Raw genomic sequence first — 20,792 nt, forward strand, 5'->3', positions numbered from 1 at the left:
GTGTGTCTAGTGGTAGGTGTGTGTAGTGGTAGGTGTGTGTAGTGGTAGGTGTGTGTAGTGGTGTGTATAGTGCTAGGTGAGTGTATAGTGGTAGGTGTGCGTGTAGTGCTAGGTGTGTGTGTAGTGGTAGGCGCGTGTGTAGTGGTAGGTGTGTGTAGTGGTAGGTGTGTGTAGTGGTGTGTGTAGTGGTAGGTGTTTGTAGTGGTAGGTGTGTGTGTAGTGGTAGGTGTGTGTAGTGGTAGGTGTGTGTGTAGTGGTAGGTGTGTGTATAGTGGTAGGTGTGTGTAGTGGTAGGTGTGTGTGTAGTGGTAAGTGTGTGTAGTGCTAGGTATGTGTAGTGGTAGGTGTTGTGTAGTGGTAGGGGTATGTATAGTGGTAGGTGTGTGTGTAGTGGTGTGTATAGTGCTAGGTGTGTGTAGTGGTAGGTGTGTGTGTAGTGGTAAGTGTGTCTAGTGGTAGGTGTGTGTAGTGGTAGGTGTGTGTAGTGGTAGGTGTGTATAGTGGTAGGTGTGTGTAGTGGTGTGTGTGTAGTGGTAGGTGTGTGTGTAGTGGTAGGTGTGTGTAGTGGTAGGTGTGTGTGTAGTGGTGTGTGTAGTGGTAGGTGTGTGTATAGTGGTATGTGTGTGTGTGTAGTGGTAGGTGTGTGTAGTGGTAGGTGTGTGTGTAGTGGTGTGTGTGTATTGGTAGGTGTGTGTGGTGTGGTAGGTGTGTATAGTGGTAGGTGTGTGTAGTGGTAGGCATGTGTGTAGTGGTAGGTGTGTGTAGTGGTAGGTGTGTGTGTAGTGCTATCCGTGTGTGTAGTGGTAGGTGTGTGTAGTGGTAGGTGTGTGTGTAGTGGTAGGTGTGTGTGTAATGGTAGGTGTGTGTGTAGTGGTGTGTATAGTGCTAGGTGTGTGTGTAGTGGTAGGAGTGTGTGTAGTGGTAGGCGCGCGTGTAGTGGTAGGTGTATTTGGGTGTATGTGCACGCACGTACTTTAGCGCCGTGTTTAAAACATCACATCTGGGTAGGCGGCCTGGTGTGATGCTAGTCCCACACAGCCCTCCTTTGCCACAGTGCCTGGTATCCTTCATAGGCGCTTCCACTCGCTCCTAAGAGCCACTTGGCCCAACAGTCTGGTACAGGCTACACGGGGGATCTTTGTCTTTGTATGTGTGTACGTGTGCATGTATGTATCCGCGTGTGTGTCTGTATGTGTGCGTCTACATGTGTACGTCTATACGTATAACGTACAGGTAGTCCTCTATTTCGATGGAGATGCGTTCAGACAACCATAGTTAAATTTCGATTTAAAGCTTTCGTGACTGCAAGGATTTCATCTTCTTTGGTTCTTTCGGTAAAGTCGCCACCACCACGTAGAATGAGAATAACAATAATAAATTAATAAAATAAAATAACACAATAAAATTCTCACGAACGTTTCGACCACAACACTCCAGCGCTGTCCTACCAGACAGTCTCGTCCCCTTCACCTGATGAAGGCCGCTTGTGTTGTGGCCGAAACGTCGTGAGAATATTATTGTGTTATTTTATTTTATCAATTTATTATTTTATTCTCATTCTACGTGGGTGGTGACTTTACCGAAAGAACCAAAGAAGAACCATCGTTAAAGTCAAAAAAATATCGTAAGTCGAAGACGGCCTTAGCCTACCCAGGAGTCTTAAAGAATGGTGATTATTGAGCAAAAACCAGAGCAATTTACAGTACCGTACCGTATATAAAACGTATATACTGTAGGTTTTTATTAATTACAATACTGTATTGCACCGCAAAATGTAAAGTAATTAAAATAACAAGGTAAATTCTTAGCCTGCCTATGCGAACTGCAATTTAACATAACGTTTGTTTTTTTGGGTTCCAGGAAACAATCCTTATCTGCTACGAGAATATTTTAACGTGCATTGAACGCGTCGTCCGCTGCCGCGTTTGCCTGCCGCGCGGAATTTAAAATATTTAACAATTTTTGTCGTATCGCTAGCGCCATCGTGAGGTCGAAATATCGTAAGTCCGACCATCGTAACTCGGGGACTATCTGTACTTACGTAAGTGTGTCCTGTACGTTGGCCGTCCTTTCGCACCGTGCGTAGCCATCGATTGCATGACGTGAGCGATACTCGATGATCCGGCCAAACGCGTGCCTCAATACGCTCCACCACCCGTAATAAAGTTATTACGCGAGATTTGATATTTCATGTCACTCACTCACTCAACCACTCACCCACCCAGTCACCAACTCACTCACCCAATCACTGATCCACTCACCCAGCCAGTCACCCACTCACTCACCCACTCACTCATCCACTCACCCAGCCAGTCACCCACTCACTCACCCACTCACTCATCCACTCACCCAGCCAGTCACCCACTCACTCACCCAATCACTGATCCACTCACCCAGCCAGTCACCCACTCACTCACCCACTCACTCATCTAGTCACCCAGCCAGTCACCCACTCACTCACCCACTCACTCATCCACTCACCCACCCAGTCACCCACTCACTCACCCACTCACTCATCCACTCACCCACCCAGTCACCCACTCACTGATCCACTCACCCAGCCAGTCACCCACTCACTCATCCAATCACTGATCCACTCACCCAGCCAGTCACCCACTCACTCACCCACTTACTCATCCACTCACCCACCCAGTCACCCACTCACTCACCCACTCACTCATCCACTCACCCACCCAGTCACCCACTCATTCACCCACTTACTCATCCACTCACACAGCCAGTCACCCACTCACTCACCCACTCACTCATCCACTCACCCAGCCAGTCACCCACTCACTCACTCATCCACTCACCCACCCAGTCACCCACTCACTCACCCAATCACTGATCCACTCACCCAGCCAGTCACCCACTCACTCACCCACTCACTCATCCACTCACCCACCCAGTCACCCACTCACTCACCCACTCACTCATTCGCTTACTCACTCAACAACTCACCCATCCAGTCACCCACTCACTCACCCAATCACTGATCCACTCACCCAGCCAGTTACCCACTCACTCACTCACCCACTCACTCATCCACTCACCCACCCAATCACTCATTCGCTTACTCACTCAACAACTGACCCACCCAGTCACTCACCTACTTTTTCTCATCTATTCACCCACCCACTCATTCACTCATCCACTCACTCACCGATCCACCGACCCACTCACCCACCACCTACTTACTCACCCACCCACTCACTCACTAATTTACCCACTCACTCACGTACCTACTCACCTACTTACTCACTCACACACCAACTCGCCCATTCACTCACCCACTCGCCTACTCATTCACGCACTCCTCCAATCATTCACTCAACCACCCACTCGCTCAGTTACTCACTCGCTCACGCACTCCCTCACTAACTCACTCATCCACCCCTCACTCACGCACCCACTCACTCACCCACTCACTCATGCAATCAACCACTCACTCACTCACTCACCCACCACTCAATCACTCATCCACCCACTCACCCAATGACCCACCCATTAACTCACCCACCTACTCTCTCTCACTCACTCACTCACCCATTCACCTAATCACCCACCCACCTACTCGCTCACCCACCCACTCATCCACTCCCCCACTCACCCACTTACTCATTCACTCAATCACTCACCCACCCACCCACCACTCACCCATCCACCCACACACCCACCACTCACTCACTCATCCACTCACTCACCTTCTCACGAACCCATGTACTCACCCACTCACTCAGTCACCCACCAGTCACTCACTCACTCACTCATTTATTCACTCAATCACTCACTCACCCACCCTCCAATCCACTAACTCACTCACCCACCCACCACTCACCCATCCACCCACCCACCCACCACTCATTCAATCACCTACTCACTCTCCCACCCACTCACCCACCCACCACTCACTCACCCACCCACCCACTCACCTACCCACTCACCAACTTACTCATGCACACCCTCTCACTCACACACATCTCATTCACTCAGTCACTCACTCACCCACCAGTAACTCACCCACCCACTCACCCACTCACCTACTCACCCGCTTACCCACTCACACATCCAGCCAACCACTCACTCAGTCACCCAAACACACACCCACTCACCGACTCACTCCCTTCCCAACTCATTCACTCACCCATCCACTCATTCACTCACTCATTCACTGGTTGAGTGACGATCCCATTTGTCGTGCGGGCTGTGTCGGGTGGTGGAGGGAATCTCACCACGTAGATTTTCGGCCAGATCATTACATTCCGTGCGCCTAGCCCTAATGATGCAGATCTCCTCCGTCTCTCTCCTCTCTCCTCTCTCTCTCTCCATCTCTGTCTACGTATCCAAAGTAAAAAACAAAAAAAAACATAATCCACGCATCTGCTAATGAAGTCCGGTGTCCCAAAATAAAAAAAAATAAAAAAAATCTCTTCGCGATATCATTTCCTGACAGAGCCATTAAACCGAAACGCTTTGAATCAACGCGGCTACGACCAGAAGCGCCACGGAAATCGGCGAGCAGGCAGGAAGGAGGACGAGCGAATTTCCCCAAATCGACCGGCTGGGTGGCCCCCGTTTTGGATGTCTGCTCCACCGCCCCCGCCGCCACCACCACCACCACCACCGCCGCCATCGCCGGCTGCTGCTTCTTCTTCGTCTTCTTCGTCTTCTTCTTCTTCCTCTTCTTCCTCTTCTTCTTCCTCTCAGCGGATTTGACGGTGGGGAAGTTTGCGGGCGGCCGACGAGGACAGCAAGCGGGGGAGAAGCGGACGGGAAGCGGGGGAAAGCGAAGCGGAAAGGAAGATGGAAGCTGAGCGTGAAGCAAGTTGAAGCGCAGTGGAGGGGCGGGCGGGCGGGCGTGGGGGAGAGGGAAGCCAAAGGGAAGCGCAGCGGGAGCAGAGATTTGGCGATGCGGAGCGAAGCGTCGAGAAGCAAGGGGGAGCAGACCGAAGCGCCGAGGAGCACGGTGAGGCGAGCCGGAGATTAGCGGAGGCCGAGGAGGCGGCGGAGGCGGCGGAGGCGGCGGAGGCGGCGGAGGCGGCGGAGGAGGCGGCGGAGGCGGCGGAGGAGGCGGCGGAGGCGGCGGAGGCGGCGGAGGCGGCGGAGGCGGCGGAGGCGGCGGAGGAGGCGGCGGAGGCGGCGGAGGCGGCGGAGGCGGCGGAGGCGGCGGAGGAGGCGGCGGAGGCGGCGGAGGCGGCGGAGGCGGCGGAGGAGGCGGCGGAGGCGGCGGAGGCGGCGGAGGCGGCGGAGGCGGCGGCGGAGGCGGCGGAGGCGGCGGAGGCGGCGGCGAGCAAGGCAGCAGCGGAGTTTACATGAAGCGGAGCGTCGCAAAGCGCCGACAAGTGTCAGGGATCAAAGTGAGGCACAGAGAAGCGCCGGGAAGCGCCGGGAAGCGCCGGGGAGCGCAGAGAAGCAAACGGGCGTTAGATAAACCGTAGAGACGCACAAAGGGCGTTAGACAAACCGTAGAGACGCACAAAGGGCGTTAGACAAACCGTAGAGACGCACAAAGGGTTTAAATTTTGATTTAAAGCTTTCGTGACTGCAGTAATTCATATTCTTAGTTCTTTCGGTAAAGTCACCTTGAAGGGAAACAACAAAATAATAAAATATATATAAAACAGTAAAGGGCGTTAGACAAACCGCATAGAAGCATAAAGGGCGTTAGACAAACCTCAGAGAAGCATAAAGGGTGTTAGACAAACCGCAGAGAAGCACAAAGGGTGTTAGACAAACCATAGAGAAGCACAAAGGGTGTTAGACAAACCGTAGAGAAGCAAACGGGTGTTAGACAAACCGCAGAGAATCACAAAGGGTGTTAGACAAACCATAGAGAAGCACAAAGGGTGTTAGACAAACCGTAGAGATGCACAAAGGGTGTTAGACAAACCGCAGAGGAGCACAAAGGGTGTTAGACAAACCGCAGAGGAGCACAAAGGGCGTTAGACAAACCGCAGAGGAGCACAAAGGGTGTTAGACAAACCGCAGAGAAGGCTTGGCGAAGCGCCGAGAAGCATTGGGAAGCGAAGTGAAGCATTCGTTCGCAACTGAAATCATTACGGGAGCGCGCTGAAGCGTAGCGGAGCGGTACCCGCCGGGACACAGAGCACGCTGAAGGCACCCCGGGGGGAAGAGCAAACGTGAAAGCACCAAGGAGGCTCAGTGAAGCAGGCATGCGCATTTGTTGCGGGACAGCTCAGGGGAAGTGACTGCGAGGAGCACCAGGGAGGAATCAGCAGGGAAGCGAGGCAAAAGGGGCCTCAACGGTAACAGGATTCAAGGAAGGAGTCCGCTTTGGACCAGGCGACAGCTGGGAGCAAACAGCGAGGGCAGTCGGAACCTCACTCCCCCCCCCCCCCCGGGGACAAGCGGAAGGAGGGGCAGCAGTTGGAACGAAGAACACTTCCCAATTGGGAACCGGGAGGGTTTCTTTAACGAGGGGTGGCAGTTGGAACAAAGGGAGTTTCTTTAACCAAAGGGGTGTCAGTTGGAACAAAAGGAGTTTCTTTAACGAGGGGTGGCAGTTGGAACAAAGGGAGTTTCTTTAACCAAAGGGGCAGTTGGAACAAAGGCGGTTTCTTAAACGAATGATACAGTCGGAACAGAACAGTTTTCTTGAACAAGGGGTGGCAGTTGGAACAAAAGCGGCTTCTTAAACGAAAGAGACAGTTGGAACAGAACAGTTTTCTTCAACAAGGGGTGGCAGTTGGAACAAAGGGAGTTTCTTTAACCAAAGAGACTGTTGGAACAGAACAGTTTTCTTTAACCAAAGGGGCAGTTGGAACAAAAGCGGTTTCTTTAACGAAAGAGACAGTTGGAACAGAACAGTTTTCTTCAACAAGGGGTGGCAGTTGGAACAAAGGGAGTTTCTTTAACCAAAGGGGTGGCAGTTGGAACAAAGGGAGTTTCTTTAACCAAAGGGGTGGCAGTTGGAACAAAGGGAGTTTCTTTAACGAGGGGTGGCAGTTGGAACAAAGGGAGTTTCTTTAACGAGGGGTGGCAGTTGGAACAAAGGGAGTTTCTTTAACGAGGGGTGGCTGTTGGAACAAAAGGAGTTTCTTTAACGAGGGGTGACAGTTTGAACAAAGGCAGTTTCTTTAACGAGGGGTGGCAGTTGGAACAAAGGGAGTTTCTTTAACCAAAGAGACAGTTGGAACAGAACAGTTTTCTTTAACCAAAGGGGCAGTTGGAACAAAGGCAGTTTCTTAAACGAAAGAGACAGTTGGAACAAAGGGAGTTTATTTAACCAAAGGGACAGTTGGAACAAAGGGAGTTTCTTAACCAAAGGGACAGTTGGAACAAAAGGGGTTTCTAAAACGAAAGAGACAGTTGGAACAGAACAGTTTTCTTTAACAGGAGGTGTCAGTTGGAACAAAAGCGGTTTCTTAAACGAAAGAGACAGTTGGAACAGAACAGTTTTCTTGAACAAGGGGTGTTAGTTGGAACAAAGGCGGTTTCTTAAACGAAAGAGACAGTTGGAACAGAACAGTTTTCTTGAACAAGGGGTGTCAGTTGGAACAAAGGCGGTTTCTTAAACGAAAGAGACAGTCAGAACAAAACAGTTTTCTTGAACAAAAGGTGGCAGTTGGAACCAAGGGAGTTTCTTAAACGAAAGAGACAGTTGGAACAGAACAGTTTTCTTGAACAAAAGGTGGCAGTTGGAACAAAAGCGGTTTCTTAAACGAAAGAGACAGGTGGAACAGAACAGTTTTCTTGAACAAGGGGTGGCAGTTGGAACACAAGCGGTTTCTTTAACCAAAGAGACAGTTGGAACAGACCAGTTTTCTTGAACAAGGGGTGTCAGTTGGAACAAAAGCGTTTTATTAAACGAAAGAGACAGTCGGAACAGAACAGTTTTCTTGAACAAGGGGTGGCAGTTGGAACAAAGGCAGTTTCTTAAACGAAAGAGACAGTTGGAACGGAACAGTTTTCTTTAACAAGGGGTGTCAGTTGGAACAAAAGCGGCTTCTTAAACGAAAGAGACAGTTGGAACAGTACAGTTTTCTTTAACAAGGGGTGTCAGTTGGAACACAAGCGGCTTCTTAAAACAAAAGAGACAGTTGGAACAGAACAGTTTTCTTTAACAAGGGGTGTCAGTTGGAACAAAGGCAGTTTCTTTAACGAAAGAGACAGTTGGAACAGAACAGTTTTCTTTAACAGGAGGTGTCAGTTGGAACAAAAGCGGTTTCTTAAACGAAAGATACAGTTGAAACAGAACAGTTTTCTTTAACAAGGGGTGTCAGTTGGAACAAAGGCGGTTTCTTTAACGAAAGAGACAGTTGTAACAGAACAGTTTTCTTTAACAAGGGGTGGCAGTTGGAACAAAGGCGGTTTCTTAAACTAAAGAGACAGTTGGAACGGAACAGTTTTCTTTAACAAGGGGTGGCAGTTGGAACAAAGGCGGTTTCTTAAACGAATGATACAGTCGGAACAGAACAGTTTTCTTGAACAAGAGGTGTCAGTTGGAACAAAAACGGCTTCTTAAGCGAAAGAGACAGTTGGAACAGAACAGTTTTCTTGAACAAGGAGGTGTCAGTTGGAACAAAAGCGACTTCTTAAACGAAAGAGACAGTTGGAACAGAATAGTTTTCTTGAACAGGAGGTGGCAGTTGGAGCAAAGGCGGTTTCTTAAACGAATGATACCGTCGGAACAGAACAGTTTTCTTGAACAAGAGGTGTCAGTTGGAACAAAAGCGGCTTCTTAAACGAAAGAGACAGTTGGAACAGAACAGTTTTCTTGAACAAGAGGTGTCAGTTGGAACAAAAGCGGTTTCTTTAACGGCAGGGGCAGTTGAGAGAAATCAGCTTGTTTAACAAGAGGTGTCAGTTGGGATCAAAGGCAGTTTCTTCACCGAAAGGGACAGTTGTAACGAAGCAGTTTTCTCGTGCAAAATGTAGCAATCGGACACGGGAGACCGTGGAACAAGGGGGCTCGTGCGACGGAAAGGAATTCCCTTTACAATGGACGCTTGAAACAAAAGAGCATTTTGGAGCAGAGTGGCAGTTGGAACAAGTCAATTGCTGGAACGGAACATAAAAGATTGGAGCAAGGGTAAACTGCATTGAACAATCGAGCTATCGGCACAACGGCAAAACGAATTAGCAGTCGGAACGATAGGAAGACGGTTGGAACAAGGCACGAGTTCGTATCAACTGTAACGGTACATCTGTTTGTGCACAGGGATCGATAAGGAAACAACGCGGCAGCTTGGAACACGGCGACAGTTGGAACAAGTCAGCAGTTTGAACGAGGCGACTATTCGATGAGAATGTTAATTTGTGGAGGGGAGAGGGAGGGGGGAGGGGGTCATACGAATCTTCTTCTGGGCTTTTTGTAGCTAAGGAATATTTGGCAGGAAGGTGCCGGTAGAGACGTGCAGCTGGAACATTCCGATAGCTTGAAACAAGACAACCACACTCGTTGTATGAACACAAATACAGGAGTTGGACCTTTGTGTGGGTCTCGTCAGCAAAAGCCAGTATATATTTTTTTTTTACAAGCAAGCGAACTGTTGGACCGGTTTTTTGCACCTTTTTGAGGGTCTCTATCGGTGGTTGCATCAGCGTCAGCCTCATATCGTTTTGAGCAGGAGGGCGAACCGAACGGCACTTTTTCTAACGAGGATTCAACCTCTATCGGGTTTACCGCCGGCAGCATCGGACAGTTTTGTTTGAAGCGCGCAAAACTCTGTACCGGTTGAGCGGCACGCCGAGCTGGTGACATCCTCGTCCAAGCCGGGGGGGGGGGGGCGGGGGCGCGGGCGGTGGGGGGGGAGAAAAAAGAAAACCGAACAAAACCCTGGAGCAGCGTCGGTGAAACCGCGCTCGACCGAGAGAACCCCCCTGAAACGGCCTCGATTTTCTGCGTAAGTGGGCCGGGGGGTCTCATCATCGTCGTCGTCTTGATCGTCAATCGGAGTCACATCAGACCTCGTCCGAGCTCGGGGGGGGTGGCGGTGGTGGTGGGTGGGTGGTGGGGGTGGTGGTGGTGGTGGTGGTGGGAGGGGGAGGTGGGAGGGGCTCCGTTCCCCTCTCGTCGTCGCCGGCCGTGTGGTCGAACCGCCGCCGGGCTAAGCGATGGGCACTCTGCGAGACCTGCAGTACGCACTCCAGGCCAAGATCGAGGAGCTGAGGCAACGCGACCAGCTCATCGACGAGCTGGAGCTGGAGCTCGACCAAAAGGACGAGCTCATCCAGAAGCTGCGCAACGAGTTGGACAAGTATCGCTCGGTCCTGCTGAGGCCCAGCGGGCTCCACCACCACCACCATCATCAGCACCAGCAGCAGCAGCAGCAACAGCCTCATCAGCAGCCTCAGCAGCAGCAGCCTCTTCAGCAGCAGCAGCAGCAGCATGATTGTGAAATTCAAAGTGCAAATCAGCTTCACGATATTCATCAGCTTGACCAGCAGCAGCAGCAGCAGCAGATGCTTCTGAAGGATTTGAAGTTGGCTTGCGTTGCTGCCGCTGATGATGATGATGATGACGACGTTGACATTGGTGGTTGTGGCGGCGGTGGTGGCATTGCCGGTGACCTTGGTAACATTGGAATTGGCGTTGGCGGCGGCATTGTTGGTGGAGTGATGGGTGGGACACACGAGGCTGTCGGGAGAGTCGGTGGAGGGAGCGGGGGAGTAGGACACGAGCCTCAGAGGAGCAAGAGACAGGCCATCTCTGCCGAGCCCACGGCCATCAACGTCCAGGACATCGGAGGCGTCAAGCTGCCATCGTTCCCCAAGAGCATTGAGTGAGTTTTGTGGTGGCGAGGGTGACGGTGAGTCGGGTGGGTGAGCGGCGGTGGCTAAGAGAGATGTTGACTACCTCGCCTCGGTGTGCAGGAGGTCGTGGGGTTCGATGCCCGACCATGGCGCCTGCTGCTACTGCTGCTGCTGCTATACATTTTGACGAGTTGATAAGCCACTTCGTTGAGCTTTAACTTGTGATAGCCGGGTCGCTTCTGGCGATCCCGACCCTGACGATGCCTGCTGCTGTATATTTGGAGTCCAGCGTTTTTCTCTCTCTCTCTCTCCCTGTGGTCGCGTGGATTTTTTATCGGTGTCCCCTGGTTTTTTTTTTTTTTTTCCCTCCACGTTTAGAATCAGAGAATGCACTCAGGCTGGAGGAGGAATCCGATGAGCTGTGAGCATGACAGTCAAAATCGTGACCAAAAACGCGTCCAAAAACGCGTCCAAAAACGCGTCCAAAAACGTGTCAAAAACGTCGTGCATTTTACGGTATTTGACCGCCATAAGTTTCCACTTGATAAGCTGCTTCATTGAGCTATCATTTGCGATAGCCAGACCTCTTCTGAAGAAGATTTACATGGCTCGGTGGGCTTTGCCCTGCGCAATAAATGCATTGTTTAGTTGGAAATTGTTTAGTTCGAGTGAGTGAATGAGAGGGCGGGTGACTTGATGGGTCAGTGGCTATCGTAGAGATCAGCTCGCTGCACTACCAATATCGCTTGACGAAAGTCTGAGCCGGTTACGGGCCATCCCTAGATCGACTCAGCCTCAAGTGAGAACCATGGCGCGGTGTGAAGACATCGCCACTCGGGAGACAAAAAAAACCAACCCAGGCGTGGTGCTGGCCACCCACCCTTCGTGTTTCTTTGCCCGCCTGCATAGGTGCTGCTACTCACCAACAGCACTTGCTCAAACAGCCATTTAAACCTATAAGGGAGGAAATCTTTGGTTTTCGTGGTGAATGGGTGGGTGGCTTTGGATGGGTGCGAGGGGGGGGGTGTTAACCCCTAAACCTTTAAGCAAATTACCAAAGAACCACGTGGTTAATGATTCAATTAAGCTCGTCCCGAAGGCCCCGGGGCGGGGCGGGGCGGGGGGGGACAGGCGTCTATGATGTCTCCTGGCCATTCCACATTTGGCAGAGCCAGGAGGCTGGCCCTGTGCCATCGGGCGTCCTCCAGGAACAGCAGCGAACTCACTGCAAAATGGCCAGGTCGGAATGTCCGAGCGCTCACTGCAGACGAGAGGCTGCAAATACCTCTGTCGGGAGCTGGACTGGTACCGCAGAGACCTTTGTGCAAATACAGGATGTCTGATGGACTTGCTCTGGTGTGTGGTGTGTGGTGTGTGTGTGTGTGAAGAGGAGAGGCTGCCATTCCTCTGTCCGTAGCTGGACCCGGTACCTTTATGGCGTCATCTGGTCCAACACCAACGTGAGACTAGGCTCGAAGGAAAGCTGTCTCTGGTGTGGACCAATCGATTTCAAGGACATTGACACGTACATTATCAGAGTTGTTTTTTTTCTGTTTGCATTCTGACCTCAGGCATTGTGGTTAATGCGAACATGATTCCTCGTAAAACAAAAACAGGTTCAATTTCGATTTAAAGCTTTCGTGACTGCAATGATTCATCTTCTTTGGTTCTTTTCGGTAAAGTCACCACCACCACGTAGAATGAGAATAAAATAATAAATTGATAAAATAAAATAACACAATAATATTCTCACGACGTTTCGGCCACAACACAAGCGGCCTTCATCAGGTGAAGATGGAGTGTCACTCCAGCGCTGTCCTACCAGACAGTCTCGCCCCCTTCACCTGATGAAGGCCGCTTGTGTTGTGGCCGAAACGTCGTGAGAATATTATTGTGTTATTTTATTTTATCAATTTATTATTTTATTCTCATTCTACGTGACTTTACCGAAAGAACCAAAGAAGAAAAAAAACAGGTTCAGTTTTGTTGCAAGAACAAAAGGGGGGAAAAAAACCTATTATTATATTTTGCTACTGGCAATAGAGGCCTCATGGGGAATATCGGAGGTCTTCAAGCACTTGTTCTGGTGTGTGTGTGTGTAGAGGAGAGGGTGGTATTCCTCCGTCGGGAGCTGGACAGGTGCCGCCTGGAACTCTGTGGAGTACAGGAGGTCCGGGAGGACCGGTTTTCATTCCAGTTCTTAGCACGCGGGGGTTGGCAGTCCTGCGGTAAACTGGGAAAAACAAAATTAATTGAGGGAGGGTGGTGTGGGAGCGAGGAGGAGAGGCGTGAGAAGCTGCGAGCCCCGAGGCTTATTGTGGGTCTCGTCCTCCCTATCGACGGGCGATGAGGAATTGCGGCGGCGGCGGTGGTGGCGGTGGTGGTGGTGGTTTGCTTAAACCCCACTCAAGATGAACATCAGTGGTGCGATTCAGCCAAGGCTTGTGAGTCAGATGCCTTCTATGGCTTGCAAAAGTTGGCCCCTCGGGGATATCGCCATCCTGTTGGGTGACTTTAATTCCCGAGTGGGGTCATGGCACGGGCAACTGGGACGGAGTGATTGGAAGGCATGGGCCAGTTTTTTTCTGCAACAGCCAGCCCGTGGGCTTGTGGTTACCAACCCACGGGCGTTCCGGCATCGGCGCATCATCCACGCAACATCATGGATGCACGCCCCGGTGGTCCAAAGCGAGCGCATCTGCTGGACTATGTATGTCGTGACGGATGGGTCAAATATTTGGGTGACCCCACCTGACCGATTGCCGCATCACCCACCGAGCCGATTAATGTCGATCGGGGTGCCGCAGTGTCTAGGAAATATCAACTACCTCACCCGGTGTACAGGAGGTCGTGCGTTTCATCCGGATCCTGATGCCTGCTGCTGTATATTCGGAGCGTGCGTGTCTCTAAATCTCTGTCCCGTGGTCACGTTGATTTATTTTCAAGAGGCCCTCAGGTTTCCACCACCACCACCACCACCGCCACCACCACCACCACTACCACCGCCACCGCCACCACCACCACCACCCCGCCACCACCACCACCACCACCGCCACCACCACCACCTTCATCACTACCACCATCACCAGCGCATTCACCGCCACCACCACCCCGCCACCACCACCACCACCACCACCCCCACCCCGCCGCCACCACCGCCACCACCACCACCACCACCCCGCCACCACCACCATCACCACCACCTTCACCACCACCACCTTCATCACTACCACCATCACCAGCGCATTCACCGCCACCACCACGCCGCCACCACCACCACCACCACAACCACCACCACCACCGCCACCACCACCACCCCGTCACCACCACCACAACCACCACCACCACCTCCACCACCACCCCGCCACCACCACCACCACCGCCACCACCACCACCCCATCACCACCACCACCACCACCCCACCACCACCACCACCACAACCACCACCACCACCACCACCGCCACCACCACCGCCACATTTATAATCGACGTCTCTACGCACTGGGAGTGATTTAACTTGCTGCCAGAAATTCCCACGCGATGGACGATGATCAGCCACTTGGTGGAGCTGCTATCGTCCGCGATTATCCAGGTGGCTCCTGAAAAAGAGGCACGTAGCTCAGTTGGGGCCTTACCTTTTAAAATACAAAAACTAAACTTGGTTTACAACAACAACAACAACAAAAACGTACGCTCACTAATCAGATGCCGGTGTCTCTCGATGAGCGTTCTGTCCCTAGGCTCTGGCTGAAGTGACTTCTCTGGAGGAGATTAGAGGAATCGTCCTCGTTGAGTCACCTTTTAAAGGCCCAGATATCAATCCAGAGGCGAGGTGCGGGGCGGTGTGGGTGGGTGGGTGGGTGGTTGCTGATCGTTGCCGGAACTTTGCAGCGCATCAAAGGTTGGAGAAATTCAGCCGTTCACTCCTCCCTGTGGCTGCAATGGAGCCGTGCCGGCTGATGTGGAGGGATGTATGGAAGTGTGATCCGGAGTCTAAAACTAATCTATGAACATGTTTTTTTCTTTCTTTTTAAAATACCACAAAACTTAACTACGCATTTAATCAACTTTGGTTCCTTCGGTAAAGTCACGTGGAATGAGAATACAATAATAGAATAGAACAATAAAATTCCCACGACGTTTCGGCCACAACACAAGCGGCCTTCTTCAGGTGAAAGGAACAAACCTTGGGACGACAGAGCTGCAATGAACGCTGCTAAGATTCGCAGCGTCTTTTTAAGCTGGTTGAGAGAAGTGAGGCACCTTGACAAAGGGGTTTACATATCAAACAGGAGAATTTAGCATTGAAACAGTTGAGGGATTAGCTTGTGACTGGTCACAGGAATGGCTATGTTAAAGCCAAAGCCTACACATCCACAGAGGCACCTAGTACAAATCAAACAGGAGAATTTAGCATTGAAATAGCTGAGTGATTAGCTTGTGACTGGTCACAGAAATAGCTGTGTTAAAGTCAAAGCCTACACATCCACAGAGGCACCTAGTACAAATCAAACAAGAGCATTTAGCATTGAAATAGCTGAGTGATTAGCTTGTGACTGGTCACAGAAATAGCTATGTTAAAGTCAAAGCCTACACATCCACAGAGGCACCTAGTACAAATCAAACAGGATAATTTAGCATTGAAATAGCTGAGGGATTAGCTTGTGACTGGTCACAGAAATAGCTATGTTAAAGTCAAAGCCTACACATCCACAGAGGCACCTAGTACAAATCAAACAAGAGCATTTAGCATTGAAATAGCTGAGTGATTAGCTTGTGACTGGTCACAGAAATAGCTATGTTAAAGTCAAAGCCTACACATCCACAGAGGCACCTAGTACAAATCAAACAGGATAATTTAGCATTGAAATAGCTGAGGGATTATCTTGTGACTGGTCACAGAAATAGCTGTGTTAAAGTCAAAGCCTACACATCCACAGAGGCACCTAGTACAAATCAAACAGGAGAATTTAGCATTGAAATAGCTTAGTGATTAGCTTGTGACTGGTCACAGAAATAGCTGTGTTAAAGTCAAAGCCTACACATCCACAGAGGCACCTAGTACAAATCAAACAGGAGAATTTAGCACTGAAATAGCTGAGTGATTAGCTTGTGACTGGTCACAGAAATAGCTATGTTAAAGTCAAAGCCTACACATCCACAGAGGCACCTAGTACAAATCAAACAGGAGAATTTAGCATTGAAATAGCTGAGTGATTAGCTTGTGACTGGTCACAGAAATAGCTACGTTAAAGTCAATGCCTACACATCCACAGAGGCACCTAGTACAAATCAAACAGGAGAATTTAGCATTGAAATAGCTGAGTGATTAACTTGTGACTGGTCACAGAAATAGCTACGTTAAAGTCAAAGCCTACACATCCACAGAGGCACCTAGTACAAATCAAACAGGAGAATTTAGCATTGAAATAGCTGAGTGATTAGCTTGTGACTGGTCACAGAAATAGCTGTGTTAAAGTCAAAGCCTACACATCCACAGTGCACCTAGTACAAATCAAACAGGAGAATTTAGCATTGAAATAGCTGAGTGATTAGCTTGTGACTGGTCACAGAAATAGCTGCGTTAAAGTCAAAGCCTACACATCCACAGAGGCACCTAGTACAAATCAAACAGGATAAATTAGCATTGAAATAGCTGAGTGATTAGCTTTTGACTGGTCACAGAAATAGCTATGTTAAAGTCAAAGCCTGCACATCCACAGAGGCACCTAGTACAAATCAAACAGGATAATTTAGCATTGAAATAGCTGAGTGATTAGCTTGTGACTGGTCACAGAAATAGCTATGTTAAAGTCAAAGCCTACACATCCACAGAGGCACCTAGTACAAATCAAACAGGAGAATTTAGCATTGAAATAGCTGAGTGATTAGCTTGTGACTGGTCACAGAAATAGCTGTGTTAAAGTCAAAGCCTACACATCCACAGTGCACCTAGTACAAATCAAACAGGAGAATTTAGCATTGAAATAGCTGAGTGATTAGCTTGTGACTGGTCACAGAAATAGCTGCGTTAAAGTCAAAGCCTACACATCCACAGAGGCACCTAGTACAAATCAAACAGGAGAATTTAGCATTGAAATAGCTGAGTGATTAGCTTGTGACTGGTCACAGAAATAGCTGTGTTAAAGTCAAAGCCTACACATCCACAGAGGCACCTAGTACTAATCAAACAGCAGAATTTAGCATTGAAATAGCTGAGTGATTAGCTTGTGACTAGTCACAGAAATAGCTGTGTTAAAGTCAAAGCCTACACATCCACAGAGGCACCCAGGACAAATCAAACAGGAGAATTTATCATTGAAATAGCTGAGTGATTAGCTTGTGACTGGTCACAGAAATGGCTGTGTTAAAGTCAAAGCCTACACATCCACAGAGGCACCTAGTACAAATCAAACAGGATAATTTAGCATTGAAATAGCTGAGTGATTAGCTTGTGACTGGTCACAGAAATAGCTGTGTTAAAGTCAAAGCCTACACATCCACAGAGGCACCTAGTACTAATCAAACAGCAGAATTTAGCATTGAAATAGCTGAGTGATTAGCTTGTGACTAGTCACAGAAATAGCTGTGTTAAAGTCAAAGCCTACACATCCACAGAGGCACCCAGGACAAATCAAACAGGAGAATTTATCATTGAAATAGCTGAGTGATTAGCTTGTGACTGGTCACAGAAATGGCTGTGTTAAAGTCAAAGCCTACACATCCACAGAGGCACCTAGTACAAATCAAACAGGAGAATTTATCATTGAAATAGCTGAGTGATTAGCTTGTGACTGGTCACAGAAATGGCTGTGTTAAAGTCAAAGCCTACACATCCACAGAGGCACCTAGTACAAATCAAACAGGAGAATTTAGCATTGAAATAGCTGAGTGATTAGCTTGTGACTGGTCACAGAAATGGCTGTGTTAAAGTCAAAGCCTACACATCCACAGAGGCACCTAGTACAAATCAAACAGGATAATTTAGCATTGAAATAGCTGAGTGATTAGCTTGTGACTGGTCACAGAAATAGCTGTGTTAAAGTCAAAGCCTACACATCCACAGAGGCACCTCGTACATGGACGCCAAAGGGGATTGCAACAACTCAAACTATCATACAGTAAACCGATGTGAAAAAAACTAATTCTAAATTACATCAATATAATACATGTATATTCTTAGTTTTTTCGGTAAAGTCACGTTGAAGAGAAACAACAAAATAACAAAATATATATAAAACAATAAAAAATTCTCACGACGTTTCGACCATAACTCAAACGGTCATCATCAGGTGTGTCGGTTTGCATAAATTTATTTTGAAAACGGCATATTTATTTATATATATAAAAATAACGTTTGCGTCACGCGCAACGATGGCAGTTTGCCAGGACTAGTCCATCTATTTTTTGAAAAGAGGAGGGGGGAGACGAAATTTGTTTTTATGTATGCTGTCTGAAAGGCACTGTAAGCGTGAACAATCAATCAAGAACTGAAATGATTTATCAAATCTTTCCAATGATTGCTAAGATAGAATCCATCTTCTCGGTTGAAATTGTCTCTGTGTTTGTATATGTGGATAGCCTCATGAACGAATCTCTCATGGAAGCCAGATGGCTTACAAAGAACCTCCGTCTTGGAAAAGTCAATGGCATGTGAGCCTACTGAATTAGAACAATGATCTGCTACGGCCGAGGTGTTGGTCCTACCGTGTTTAAGGTCTGCTTTATGTTCACGAATGCGGTCCGAGATATGGCGTTTGGTTTCTCCAATGTAACTACTACCACAGAGGCAACTTAGTTTGTAGACACCAGGGTATTGTATGTCCGGAATCACATCTTTTACAGACGGAACCAGATCACGGATTTTATGTAATGTGTTGAAACGGACCTGGATCTTGTGTTTATTCAAGATTTTGGAGATCTTTTTTGTGATCCCAGCAATGTAGGGTAAAGTGATGGTTTTGAAAGGCTCCTCAAGAGGGTTCTTCTTCATGGTTTGAGTGATAGCTTTGCGGATTGTATAGTCGGAGTAACCATTAGCCCTAAGAGCTTGGTGTACGTGCTTGAGTTCACTGCTTATGTGTTCCTGGTCGGATATGCATTGGGCTCTATGATACAGAGTCTTGATGAGAGAATTCTTCTGTGATGGATGGTGGTGGGAATCCGGTTTCAGATAAGCATCCGTATGGGTAGCTTTCCTGTAGACAGAGTGGCTCATTGAACCATCAGGTCTCTTTTTAATTAGGACATCCAAAAAAGGTATCTTGCCATCTATTTCGACTTCCATGGTAAATCTGATGGCTGGGTGTATGGAATTGATGTGGTCGAAGAATCTGTCTAGAGCAGGCCGGCCATGTGGCCAGATGACAAAAGTGTCATCCACGTACCTCTTCCATAAGGTTGGGCGCAGAGTGGCAGTCTGGATGGCGTCAGTCTCAAATTTCTCCATGAAAATGTTAGCTATAACTGGAGAAAGGGGGGAGCCCATTGGGGTGCCCTCAGTTTGTTTGTAGAAAGTTCCATTCCAAGTGAAGTATGTATTGGTTAAACAGTGTCTCACCAGGGGGGGTACCTCAGTGTTTAGTCCTTGATGAACCAAGTCTTCAATGATTGCAATGGTGTCAGGTACAGGAACCTTGGTGAATAAGGAAACTACATCAAAACTGACAAGCAGGTCGTCTGGGGACAGGGAAATACCCTTGATTGTTGATACCAGGTGAGTAGAATTTTGTACCGCAGAGGTGGTCTTTCCAGTGAAAGGACGCAGGATTTCAGACAAAAAACGAGCTAGTTTGTAGGTGGGGGAGCTGATAGTAGAGACTATGGGACGAAGAGGTGTATCAACTTTATGTATTTTTGGTAAGCCGTATAATCTTGGTGGCCTGGCAGCAGAAGGTTTTAACGAAAACTGTTTAGATTGATCAATTAATGCGGTTGAATCAGAAATTATTTTGTTGGTTTGTGTGACGAGGCTGTTGGTGGGATCTCTTTTTATTTTTGTATAACTACCATCGTCGATGGTCGATGGTAAATAAATTTATTTTTTTATAAATAAATAAATGCGCCGTTTAAAAATAAATTTTTGCAAACCAACACACCTGAAGATGACCGTTTGAGTTATGGTCGAAACGTCGTGAGAATGTTTTTATTGTTTTATATATATTTATATATTATTTTGTTGTTTCTCTTCAACGTGGTGACCTTACCGAAAAAACTAAGAATATAACGTTGAGGTAGTTTACATTTTAGTATTTTTTTTCATCTGTTTACTAAAAAATACACGCGACCACGGGTGGAGAGAGAGAGAGAGACATGAATGGCCTCACGCATCTAGGGGGGTGGGAGGAGGGTAAGACATAAATATAGACGACACGTTCTACTTGAGTAAATTGACTTTTTTGATATTCTTAGCTCTTTCGGTAAAGTCACCACGTTGAAGGGAAACAGTAAAATAATAAAATTTAAATATATAAAACAATAAAAAATTCTATCACGACCTTTCGACCATAACACAAACGGTCGGTGTTATGGTCGAAACGTCGTGAGAATTTTTTTTATTGTTTCATATATATTATTATTTTTATTATTTTATTGTTTCCCTTTAACGTGGTGACTTTACCGAAAGAGCCAAGAATAATAATTTTATTGTTTTACAGTAATTTTATTGTTTTATATTTTTATTATTTTATTGTTTCCCTTCAACGTGGTGACTTTACCGAAAGAGCCAAGAATAATAATTTTATTGTTTTAGAATAATTTTAATGTTTTATATTTTATTATTATTATTTTATTGTTTCCCTTCTACGTGGTGGTGACTTTACCGAAAGAGCCAAGAATAATAATTTTATTGTTTTACAATAACTTTAATGTTTTATATTTTATTATTATTTTATTGTTTCCCCTTCAACGTGGTGACTTTACGAAAAGAGCCAAGAATAATAATTTTATTGTTTTACAACAATTTTAATGTTTTATATTTTTATTATTTTATTGTTTCCCCTTCAACGTGGTGACTTTACCGAAAGAACCAAGAATAATAATTTAATTGTTTTACAATAATTTTAATGTTTTATATT

General features: G+C 47.8%; 2 protein-coding genes across 4 annotated transcripts in view; both read left to right on the forward strand.

Annotated features, from left to right (window-relative positions):
- LOC116958029 (cGMP-dependent protein kinase 1-like) overlaps window positions 1-20,792 on the forward strand; it is a 295,703-nt gene that overhangs the window by 126,203 nt on the left and 148,708 nt on the right. The window contains exon 1 of one of the 3 annotated variants that reach the window (XM_076058104.1): window positions 10,005-10,745. The exons of 1 other annotated variant lie outside the window; for it this stretch is intronic. In XM_076058104.1, coding sequence (XP_075914219.1) covers window positions 10,078-10,745 — 668 coding nt within the window. In that variant the 5' untranslated portion in view covers window positions 10,005-10,077. Of the gene's footprint in view, window positions 1-10,004; window positions 10,746-20,792 lie in introns of those variants that run through there. One more of the 3 variants, XM_076058102.1, reaches the window with a different exon arrangement.
- Window positions 11,963-20,792, forward strand: part of LOC142908043 (uncharacterized) — a 65,937-nt gene continuing 57,107 nt past the window's right edge. Inside the window, exon 1 of the mRNA XM_076058205.1 lies at window positions 11,963-12,021. Coding sequence (XP_075914320.1) covers window positions 11,963-12,021 — 59 coding nt within the window. The remainder of the gene's footprint in view (window positions 12,022-20,792) is intronic.

Source organism: Petromyzon marinus, assembly GCF_048934315.1.
Source record: "Petromyzon marinus isolate PM22_M1 ecotype Great Lakes invasive population chromosome 68 unlocalized genomic scaffold, UKy_Petmar_22M1.pri1.0 chr68_unloc.1, whole genome shotgun sequence".
In the NCBI taxonomy this organism is placed as follows: Eukaryota; Metazoa; Chordata; class Hyperoartia; order Petromyzontiformes; family Petromyzontidae; genus Petromyzon; species Petromyzon marinus.